The 12,306-nt window shown below is 38.4% G+C and overlaps 2 protein-coding genes across 2 annotated transcripts in view; one reads left to right on the forward strand and one right to left on the reverse strand.

Annotated features, from left to right (window-relative positions):
• Window positions 1-1,195, reverse strand: part of LOC139938521 (vacuole membrane protein 1-like) — a 28,559-nt gene extending 27,364 nt beyond the window's left edge. The window contains exon 1 of the mRNA XM_071934091.1: window positions 1,025-1,195. Coding sequence (XP_071790192.1) covers window positions 1,025-1,111 — 87 coding nt within the window. The 5' untranslated portion in view covers window positions 1,112-1,195. The remainder of the gene's footprint in view (window positions 1-1,024) is intronic.
• A 2,818-nt stretch (window positions 1,196-4,013) lies between these two features.
• Window positions 4,014-12,093, forward strand: LOC139939055 (uncharacterized). The gene is made up of 2 exons (XM_071934775.1): window positions 4,014-4,211; window positions 11,583-12,093. The coding sequence occupies exons 1-2, from the start codon at window positions 4,109-4,111 to the stop codon at window positions 11,831-11,833; spliced, it is 354 nt and encodes a 117-aa protein (XP_071790876.1). The 5' UTR covers window positions 4,014-4,108; the 3' UTR covers window positions 11,834-12,093.
• Window positions 12,094-12,306: the final 213 nt, after the last annotated feature.

Genomic DNA, 12,306 nt, shown 5'->3' on the forward strand with positions numbered 1-12,306 from the left:
CAAGTTCTGAAACACAAAGTATTGCCTTTGGACAATGCTGTTTACCGAAAGTGTCCAATGGTTTTAAATTTCAGTGGTAACTTATGTTGACTTGAATATAGTCATGAGCGACACAATCTGATAACTTAGGGACAAATCTTGGAATATAAGCGTATTTCTATTCAAAAAACTAATTTACCTCTTTCTCGACTTGAGATTGAGTGGTAGTACAAAATATTTTGAACTGGAAGGGTTGGGGTGTACGTTTAGGACAAACAAGCAGAGGTAGTCCAGTGTATTGGCCACACAATATTTATGGTGCTATGCTCATTTCTATATTATTTATAGGCCAACGGAAAAGTTTCTGTATCACGCCACCTCTTTTTCTTTCGGCTTTCTTCGGCTAGGTCCGTTAACAGTGCCAGCCACCAACCCGGTCATTACCACGCAGTGAAGACCGGGTACGAACACTGTTATTCCCTTATTTAAAAATTGTTGTCGTGAGTTGTCGTGAGGGGTCGTGAGTTGTCGGTTTTTAGTGCGACCGAGTTTATTTCAATATAAGATATCCCTTTGTCAACTTTGTGTAAAAATGAGTGAATAAGTGGTGGTGTGATATGGAAAAATATCCAGGCCTATAGAAAGTGATCCATCCTTTACAAAAGTAAAAAATTCAAAAGGTTTGTCTGAATTCTGATATGTAATTTTTATTTAATTTTTTTTTTCAGTTAAAATTTGTATAAATTTAAAAATTCACTCAAAATCAAATAACATTGAAGTTTGCATATTGCACTGCCAAACTATGATAATTATGCCAATGGTGACCATCAGAAGAATAACACTTAAATTTAAAATTGACAAAACGTGATACGGGAATCTACACAAACAATAGTGGAATCAAATTCTTATTATTTTTGGTATATTTTGTGTACAAAATACATGATGATTATTCGGGCGTTTGCGTTGCTACACACACACAGTGTACACACACCCACCCGGCTTTTTATACTAACAATACAAACACTCAAAACAAGAATTTCATTACCATTTCACGTTTCAGACCCTTGACTCTTAAGCCACGTTTCTTTAACTCTGTCTTTAGCTGTGAAACTTTATACTTTGAGTAGTCCATAGCGAAAATTTTCTTGCAATGGAATCAGGAACTATCGGCTTAAAATCGTATGAAACGTGTTCAACACTGGTCGGCCATCGTAAATTAGAGTAGCACAAGTCCTTTTTGTCACAAAACTCAGTGCGCGCATTGAGCACGCAGAATAGAGGGCGCTATTATTCGTTTACGGTAATCATTATTTTATTTTTGACATTAAAGGAACACGTTGCCTTGGATCGGTCGAGTTGGTCTTTGAAAAGCCTTTGTAACCGTTTTTTATAAAATGCATATGAGTAGAAAGCTGTTGTAAAAGTAGAATACAATAATCCACACAAACATGCCTCGAAATTGCGTGGTTTTCCTTTTACCTCGTCGACTAAACACGTCGGCCATTTATGGGGGTCAAAATTTTGACTCCCATAAATGGCCGACCATGTTAGTTCGCACAGTAGAAGGAAAACCACGCAATTTCGAGGCAAACTTGTGTGGAACATTGTATTCTACTTTTAAAACACCTTTCCAACCATATGCATTTTATAAAAAACGGTTACAAACGCTTTTGTTTTGACCAACTCGTCCGATCCAAGGCAACGTGTTCCTTTAACAATAGACAAAACGCTTTGGTTGGACACAAAGTTGTGTGCTTTCAGATGATTGATTTCAAGACCTCAAACTTTACACTTGAGGTCTCGCAATCAAATTCGTTGAAATTTACTTCTTTCTCGAAAACTACGTCACTTCAGAGGGAGCCGTTTCTCACAACCTCTCCCCGTTACTCATTACCAAGTGAGGTTTTCTGCTAAAAATTAGTCGAGTATTACCAATAGTGACCACTGCCTTTAAACAAAATCAACAAACTCTGTTACATTGTTACTAAAAATAGCGATCTTTTCTTGATTTTCATCTATGGCTTTCCATAGTTGTCCAATCTGGGTTGGCAAAAACTCGGGCTGTGACGTTGCAAAAGAAAGGTCTATAGACCTTCCTGGGTCGACATGGACGGCCGAATGTTTGTAAAACAAAATCCCCCACTAAAACCCAGATGTTTTCACCAAAATTCACGATTTCTGTAAACATTGCCGATGAAATACCTCCCATTTCGTTTTCTACAAAATCAACACAATCTTTCAACATGTAGGCTAACAGTACAGCGATCTGTCTTTGATAGATGTTAAATTTGCATCGGGGATAAAGAATATTAATTTTGGTTTTTACCCATACACCGATGTGTATTGAGTATACAGTGCTAACACACATCGGTGTATGGGTAAAAACCAAAATTAAGATCTGTCTTTGATTCGCTTCCCGCGTAGCCTTGATCAAGGCTGTTGACGTACTGTTCCCCGGCCCAGTTCGCTGCACACGCATGCAGTGCATACATATGTACATTACCATACATTGTACAGCGAGAACAGTATAGCGAAGTCGTGAGTACGGTCGTGTCTTTGTATTTTCAACAAGAACCCATGTACCGTAAGTGTACATATACAGATGGTACATGTACATGTACAGTACGTATGTGTACATACGCTGTACACGTATTATATTTTTCTCTGTTATGTATGGGGGTGCGCTGGCGGAATTCAGTGATGGGTACTCATGGGATTTTGCAGGTCGCGGCTGGCTGTAGCGCCTTGATCACTTCCCGCGGCTAATTTGCACAAATCATGTAAGCACAACAAAACCTTGCTGAGCACAGATAACTCTTGCTCATACACAAATAGCTTACCGGCCAAATACCGAACGCTGCTGTGACTGGTACCCGACTCATTTCTTTCTTATATAGCAAAGGAGTTTGCTACCTTCACAATATTTTGCTTAAAAACGGTTTTTACGAAACTATAGGTCAATATCAGTCATATCGGAATCGGAGTTAGCCTACCAGCCCCCCCCCCCCGCACACACACCCAGATAATTACAACTGGTCTCATCCGTTCATCCGTCTCATGTAAAACCTAAGTCATTAATCAAAAGGGGTCAAATCCCTTTTTGTCCTCTCCGCCCGTAATTACCGCACCATTTTAAAGGGGATGTAGGCCTACATAACCATTGTTTTTTGCCACCTTTAAATAATCTTGTCTTAAATGTAGATTTGAGATAATTGCCGAAAACCTGGAGCGGTTACGTCACCGAGTAGGAATAATCCGCAACTGGAATAATATACAATCTGAGACATGTTTCAGTCAGACACGTTTCTCAGATTGGAATGTTTTTGCATTCCTCTCTCATCACTTAGACCACATTCCTCTGCAGAGAAATGTTTCTCAACATAATTATCAATAGCTGCAGTGCTTGTCGTAGGTACCCAGCAAGTTTTTATGGTCATGGAATTATTGAAAGCTACACCCTCCCTAGCACTGGACACGTTTGGATTGTCAAAGACCAACACTCTCAGTCTTCATCTATAGAATAACAAACCTGTGAAAATTCGGGCTCAATTGAATTTGCAAGAAAAGAAATAAAGGAAAGAGAAAACCCTTGTTGCATTACCTTGGCTGCTTTCAGACGTATTATAAATGGCTTCCCCTCAACAACGCTTCTGTCAGCGAATTACCCATTTCTCAAAAATAATACCGTAACTCCACATGGAGGAGCCGTTTCTCAATTTTTTATATTCTATCAACAGCTCTTCGTTTATCAGTACCAAGTAAAGTTTGTTTGCTAACAATACCTGTTTTGAGTAATTACCAATAGTGTCTGACATTGCCTTTAACAAACAAAATACCAACTCGGACACAAATGAGATTGTATGATCATCCATGTTAGTATAATTTGTCATCGGTACAGAACACAAGAGTAATTACCAATAATGTCCAGTGCCTTTAACATTGCAATTCTGCCAGGTTACAATTTGTAAATGAGGTGTTCACAGTAGGTTACAAGCACACGGACACGACACACCTTTGGTTGCGAAGTAGATCAAAATACTCAGCTTACATTTCTGCAAACAGGCTGCTGCTCGTCCGCGTTTGTATTATTGACGGAGTATTTTGGAGGAGTATCAGAAAGTCATAAAAAATGGAGATGGGAAAATGTTATTCTCGGAAGGCTACAAGGAGTGGATGGAACCGCCGCTTACTGTCCCTGATGGTTGTCTTAGTGACCCTGGAAATCACAATGGGTAAGTTGTCATTTTTTTGGGAACCGTCATGGCGTTTGGAGTTTTGCACTTATTGCAAGCAACTGGGCCACAATTTATAGAACTGCTTTGTCCTAAGCAGAAAAATTTCCTAGAGCTAAAAAAAAAGTAAACATCAGCAAAATACCTTATAAAAGCTAAATACCAGTTACGAGCGATTTAGATGGGATGTAATTTTGGCCAGTATTATGTGTATTTCGCGTTAAATCATTTTTTTTTGCTGAGGCAGCTCTATGAAATTGTGCCCCTGTTACACAATTGACAAAGAACAGAGTGTCAACGAACGAATGATAATTGTGACTTTCGAACATATAGGTTTTCTCTGTCAATTTCTACAAATGAGCGGCCAATTTTACCCCCAAGCTATTCTTTTTCGCGCGAAAACGAATGCTTCTAAAATAGGGTCATTCGATTTCGTTTTTGATTAGTCAAAATGTGATGTTGCGTGATTCGATTTAACAAAATAATCATTCAATTTAACAATTCACCAAAGCAGCATTCAAATTCGCAGACGCTTCTTAAGGCGTGTGTGTCACGAAAAAGAATGACGCTACGCTAAATTGAACAGAGTACTAAAGGAATTTGACTCGATTCAAAATGAAATTGAATGGCCGAATTCTGAATTTGAAACGCAGTAACAACTGTAGAGGCAAAACAGCTTTAATTCGAACGCATGAAAATGAAACTGGCTGCTCATTTGCCGAATTTGACCGAGAAAACCTTTATTAAGACGTTCTTTTTCATTCTGCTTTCAATTAATGGATGGATAAGCGCCAGGGCCCAATTTCATAGAGCTGCTTTAAAGACACTGGACTCTATTGTAATGAACGAAGGCCTGTCTTCTCACTTGGTGTATCTCAACATATGCATATAATAACAAACCTGTGAAAATTTCAGCTCAATCGGTCGTCGAAGTTGCGAGATAATAATGAAAGAAAAAACACCCTTGTCACACGAAGTTGTGTGCATTCAGATGCTTGAATATCTAGACCTCAAATTCTAAATCTTAGGTCTTGAAATCAAACTCGTGGAAAATGACTTCTTTCTCGAAAACTACTCCACTTCAGAGGGAGCCGTTTCTCACAGTGTTTTAAACTGCCAAATTCTCTCCATTACTCGTTACCAAGTAAGGTTTTAGAGTGTTCAATGTATAGTATATAAATGTGTACTTTTTATGAGCTAGGTCTGGGAGAGCACATCTTTTTTAGCTGTTTCGTAGCGCAGCGCAGCGAAACAGCTCTTGTTTTTGTTAAAGTTTTTTTTATTATTATAAGCTGTTTCGTAGCGAAGCGCAGCGAAACAGCTCTTGTTTTTGTTAAAGTTTTTTTTATTATTATTATTATTATTAGCTGTTTCGTAGCGAAGCGCAGCGAAACAGCTCTTGTTTTTGTTAAAGTTTTTATTATTATTAGCTGTTTCGTAGCGAAGCGCAGCGAAACAGCTCTTGTTTTTGTTAAAGTTTTTTTTATTATTAGCTGTTTCGTAGCGAAGCGCAGCGAAACAGCTCTTGTTTTTGTTAAAGTTTTTTTTATTATTATTATTATTAGCTGTTTCGTAGCGAAGCGCAGCGAAACATTTGCAATGTTCCCAAAGAGCAATTGCAATGAAATTTTCAGGGATGAAAGGTATTGGTGCAATGATCATTGCGAAACAAGGATGTCATTATGACATAATCAGAAGTCACGTGACGTCATCTTAAAGGTGTTGTATTTTAAATGTTTGAAAATTTATAACAAATCAGCCACAAGAGACCGTAGGTTTCTGTTTGCGGGATTGGGGAGGGATAAATAAGGTCTTCATTTTGTTTCGTGTGCGTGACCTCACATGACCTCTACTTCCGGTCGAAATCGGAAGTGGCCCTCTAATTCAAAATTGGCAAAAGATATGAAGTTGCTTTTAACGATATTAGTGCCTGGCAAGGGTGGGCAGTTCACAAAAAATATCAATGACGTCACAAAATGCAACGGCGCCCTCTAGCGGCAGGTTGAAAACTCGTCAAAATGGACTTTTTGAAGATGTGTGTGGTGAAGTTTTTTGTAATCACTTCAAATTTTACACACACGTTAACTGTCAGGCAGCCATCATATGTGTGAAGTTTCAGATCAATGACGTCATTAGGGGTCACGTGACGCGGCCTTAAAGGTGCACTTTTTGAACTAATATAACTCTCTAAGTAATTATGCGATTATGTTGAAACTTGGTAGGTTGTTAGATATTGGCAAGCTCTCGTGAATTGTGAAATGACGTCATAGTGACGTCATCACATAATTTTTTATGATTTTTTCAATTTTTGCACCTTTAACGAATAAATTGCTATCCGAACATGGTATAATCCAAATTTTTTTTTTTCAATAGCCTGGATTAGTCATAACTGCTTTAAAAAAAGAATAAATTTCAAATTCAGTTGACAAAAATAATTTAAATTGTTATTAACGAAACAGCTCTGCATTTGTGCACAAATGCAATCATGTCTAGTTATTATTTTTTTTATTTGTCATCTTCAGAAAAATTTCATATAAGTGCTGGCTGATTTGCAATGTTCCCAAAGAGCAATTGCAATGAAATTTTCAGGGATGAAAGGTATTGGTGCAATGATCATTGCGAAACAAGGATGTCATTATGACATAATCAGAAGTCACGTGACGTCATCTTAAAGGTGTTGTATTTTAAATGTTTGAAAATTTATAACAAATCAGCCACAAGAGACCGTAGGTTTCTGTTTGCGGGATTGGGGAGGGATAAATAAGGTCTTCTTTTTGTTTCGTGTGCGTGACCTCACATGACCTCTACTTCCGGTCGAAACCGGAAGTGGCCCTCTAATTCAAAATTGGAAAAAGATATGAAGTTGCTTTTAACGATGTTAGTGCGTGGCTAGGGTGGGCAGTTAAAAAAAAAATACCAATGACGTCACAAAATGCAACGGCGCCCTCTAGCGGCAGGTTGAAAACTCGTCAAAATGGACTTTTTGAAGATGTGTGTGGTGAAGTTTTTTGTAATCACTTCAAATTTTACACACACGTTAACTGTCAGGCAGCCATCATATGTGTGAAGTTTCAGATCAATGACGTCATTGGGGGTCACGTGACGCGGCCTTAAAGGTGCACTTTTTGAACTAATATAACTCTCTAAGTGATTATGCGATTATGTTGAAACTTGGTAGGTTGTTAGATTTTGGCAAGCTCTCGTGAATTGTGAAATGACGTCATAGTGACGTCATCACACGATATTTTATGATTTTTTTCAATTTTTGCACCTTTAACGAATAAATTGCTATCCGAACATGGTATAATCCATTTTTTTTTTTTTTTAATAGCCTGGATTAGTCATAACTGCTTTAAAAAAAGAATACATTTCAAATTCAGTTGACAAAATTTAAATTTTTATTAACGAAACAGCTCTGCATTTGTGCACAAATGCAATCATGTCTAGTTTATGATAGTTTTTGGACTTTTGCCCTTCCCTACTGTTAATGAAACAGGGAACATGACCAAGATGGTGACAGCATGATGGTCTGTACTTTGCATTTAACCACAAAGTGTACACAGTGTCCCCTTAGTATCTCCTGGAACATTATACCACCAACATCAGAACTTGGTATATCTGGGAATTTAAGATGACACACCACACAGTCTGTGAATTTCTAAAAATAATGAATACCGACGAATGCATTGAGTTTTGTGAATAATTTTGCGCAAACACATCACATGGAATTTTCCATTAATAATTCCTCCGGTGTTTAAAAAACCATGAACGGAACTTAAAGCACGAGGCCATTGTCTTTAATCACCATGGTAACTTGTGATAAAAATAGATGTGACAATACAGAGGGACGAAATGTTCGGTATGAAAGTTTAATATGGTCTTTATAATGTAATAAATAATATTGACTATTGATAAGAAATACAAAATTGCAAAATGATTGGGATGAACTTGTGATGTGGCCGTTTGGCGAGTTTAATAATTTATATGTTTCTGTTTGAGCCACAATCAAGGGTACACTTTTTGTTACAAAGACACCAAATGAACAACATAAATAACTGTTTGAATATATTTTTGTATATTCAACATATTCAAGAACTTTGTATTCATCACTAACACGGTGATAGTAGTTGACATGAAGTTCATTGAGATAACTGCTCATACCATTGCTTTTCAAACAGTTGTTCTATTTTACTCGTCTGTTATTTAAAGGCAGTGGACACTATTGGTAATTGTCAAAGACTAGCCTTCACAGTTGGTGTATCTCAACATATGCGTAATTAACTGTACTGCCGCGGAGTCAGTTCTGAAATTGGTCTCAACGTTTCGACTAGCTTGCTCTAGTCATCGTCAGGAGTACAGTTAATTACGATCCTATAAGCTAAAGTAGTAGTCCAGTCTAATTTCTATACCATTCGCCCTGGTAAAAGTTAAAAAAGTAGGACAGTTCTTTTCAGAACTGAGAAGTCTCCCGAACCTCCGATTATCTACTCCACGGCAGTAGAATAAAGCAAGACAGTTCCCTAAGAACAACTCTACCTGGCAAGTAGATACACACATGGTGTTACCGCAAACCAAATATACATTGATACCTCACCATGCAATGCCTCAAATCCTATATAAGAGGTAACTTCTCACCCAAATAATAACATACAAAGGTGTTTTTCTATCATCTTTCTCTTGCAAAGTTGATGAACAAATGAGCCCAAATGTTTACAGATTTGTTATTTTCTGCATATAATAATATGTTGGGATACACTATAAGTGAGAATACTGGTCTTTGCAATATCAATGGTGTCCGGTGCCTTTAAAGGGATCAAACGGTTTTTGTCAAAGCTTGTATGAAACTGGCGTAAGATTAACCTGAACATCTGACATCACACTTCGACGCACACCAGGGGATTATAATCCATTAAAAGACCTAGCAAGGGCAAAAAGATAAAGGTATAAGAGATCAGGTTGGAAGCTTAAAACATTTATTTTTGATAATCGGATAATTTTAATAGCTTTAGATATGACCACGTTCGAGAAAGCTTCGTTTAAAGACACTGGACACTATGGTAATTGTCAAAGACTAGCCTTCACAGTTGGTGTATCTCAACATATGCATAAAATAACAAACCTGTGAAAATTTGAGCTCAACCGGTCATCGAAGTTGCGAGATAATAATGAAAGAAAAAACACCCTTGTCACACGAAGTTGTGTGCGTTTAGATGGTTGATTTCGAGACCTCAAGTTCTAAATCTGAGCTAAGGTCTCGAAATCAAATTCGTGGAAAATTACTTCTTTATCGAAAACTATGGCACTTCAGAGGGAGCTGTTTCTCACAACGTTTTATACCATCAACCTCTCCCCATTACTCGTCACTAACACAGGTTCTATGCTAATAATTATTTTGAGTAATTACCAATAGTGTCCACTGCCTTTAAAGGCACCGGACACGTTTGGTAACTGTCAAATACCAGTAATCTCACTTTGTGTATCTCAACATATGTATACATGTGTGTATAATAACAAACCAGTGAAAATTTTGGCTCAATTTGTCATCGAATTTGCACGAGAATAATTAAAGTCACCTGGAAGTGGTATTTTTTAAATAAAGCTTTTGTCACTAAAATATGTGTTTTTATGAGAGGAATGTGAATAAAAAATTAACTAAGGTTTAAAAATCTTAGTTTTGATTGTATTTACAAATTTACGAGTAGGCCCCGACCCGAGAGGGCGCTGTTCGTGACGTATTTCAAGGCGCGATATTTGGAGAGAAAATTTGTAGTCGGGCCCCCGTACATTACGTCTGGGAACATGGCACATGAAAACAAATTTAGACACGATTTTACACACATACGTACATTGAAACTTGAACATGTTGAACGCCTAGTGGTTTTTACAAAAGCTATTGCTGCTATTTTTATTTAACTATGCGACTTTTTAGTGACCAAATGGGTTGTAAGATGTGGGTCTGCCTACGTATTATTATAGAAATACGGCCACGGAGCAGACTGCACGCACGCACTATGGCTGCTGTATAATGGGCGGACGGTCACATAGGACCTGCACGCACGGTGAATCGCATGCGGTACCAACAAAAAATCGTGTCACTTGGCAAAAGCTAAAAACATACCCTCAAAGTTCAAACTTACCCGAATTTTTTCACGTTTAGCAAATGCTCCTCTGAGTTCGTCACGTCTTTCAGATACCTTCTTCGTCTTCCCACTAGCTAGAAAAATTGTTGGGACGGCGTCGTGTTTAAGAATGGCTCTTCTCGTCATGTCAAATGAGTTGTGTGTCCAGGATTCGAAGCACGACGGCTCTAAGTGTTCGCTGCAGCGCTGAAAAAAACGTCGGACCGGACCACTTTGCTCTAGTTAATCTGACTTTCGCAGCCCACAACCGCCAGTACTTGGGATCTGCAGGAAACAGATGAAGACTGACCCCATCTTTAATTGTTTTGCTGCATCCAGCAGCAATACACCTGGTCGGCATTGCCGGAAAAATGCCAGAAAAAAACCTTTTTCGCAGCGTACAAACTCACGTCTTAGAATTACATGTACTTTTGCAAGTGTGTTTATCTACGCATCGAGGGGGGTCTATGTTTGATCGAGGCAAAGTCTTCCTTTTCCTACGTCACAAAAGGGGTAGGCGGAGTCAACCCCCAGTCACTTAATTAATTTTTTTAACATATAAATCGTGACAAACAATTACTAAAAAAATTGTTTTATTGTTAATAAACATATACTCTTATGTTTAAAAGAAAAGAAATCCTATTTCCAGGTGCCTTTAAAGAAGAGAAAAAGTCAATTGAGTAGGGCGCCCTCGCCTATAGAGGACAAGTGGAGGTACAGCTTGAACATCTGACGTCACACTTAGAGACTAGTGAATTACGCCATAGATCTCCCATTGGACCCAGGTATATAATCACCTTTGACCTCACATCATTTCACATGGCCTTCATGGATCTGAAGATTCGCAGTTTAATTCGACGTACATGTGTATAAGGCAGGGGACCAGTTTAAAATGGAGGTTCATTGGTCAACATGCACCCCATACCGTTGCGTTTTCACTGGGAGCGTTCGTTTAGCTTCCCTGGGTCGACCCCCACAATAGAGTTTGACTGCGTATCTCTATGCGAAATGAAAGGAGGTCAAAGGTGAATATACACGCCGGTTTGGAGGCAGGTCTCAGGCGTTATTCACGAGCCTCAAAGTGTGACGTCAGATGATCAGGCTACTATAAGATGGTGGCTGATTACATAATTGTAGAAGGTATTATTTCCAAAGGGTACAGCCACTAACCGCTATCTCTGTGGCGTGGAACACTTTAAGTTCCAAGAGTGAAGGGATCTAACTCAACACTTTTGACTTGTCTTTATTACAGGCGAGTCCAGCATTCATAAGTCGACCTCTTTCAACAGGCTTTGCAAAAGATGCGCAATAAAGAACCAGGTGCCTCTGTCTACGACGGTAGAGAAAAGTGTGTTTCACTGTGGAATGTCCTGCGTGAACTACCGAGACTGTGTTATCTTCGACTGGTCTCAAGAGGGCGTGTGTAACGCTTACGCCGGGTCTAGCAGTTTGGAGTGGCGTGAAGATGCCGAGTTTCGTGTTTATGAAATTGTTAACCCATAAAGGGAAATACACGTCAAATCATGCTACATATACGGTATGTGCTTTTAAGCGCAATTCACAATAACATCTCAATGCACCTTTAAAGCAAAATAAACATCAGTGCCCTTATGGGCCCACTTTCATAGACCTGCTTAACCAAAAAAAGTCATAGCTAACAATTACTTACCTGAATACGGTTAACAGTCAAAACACCATTTTACAAGCTCAAATGTGTGACTGGCACCCTGCTCATTTCGGCTAAGCAGAAAACTTTTAAGCCAAATTTGATGCTTAAAGGAGTGTTTCAGATTTGGTAAGAAACACAAATCGTGAAGATCACAGATTAACATTAAACTTACACGGTCTAATGATGATGATAGTTGAAAACATCCCTTGAAATATTTTTGTCTGAAATGTCATATTTGACGGGAAATAAATAATGTAACTTCGCGTTTGGAGCTTATCACTCAGTGAGCGTTTTATTCATTTTTATT

Source organism: Asterias amurensis, chromosome 6 (genome assembly GCF_032118995.1).
Source record: "Asterias amurensis chromosome 6, ASM3211899v1".
NCBI classification, from domain to species: Eukaryota; Metazoa; Echinodermata; class Asteroidea; order Forcipulatida; family Asteriidae; genus Asterias; species Asterias amurensis.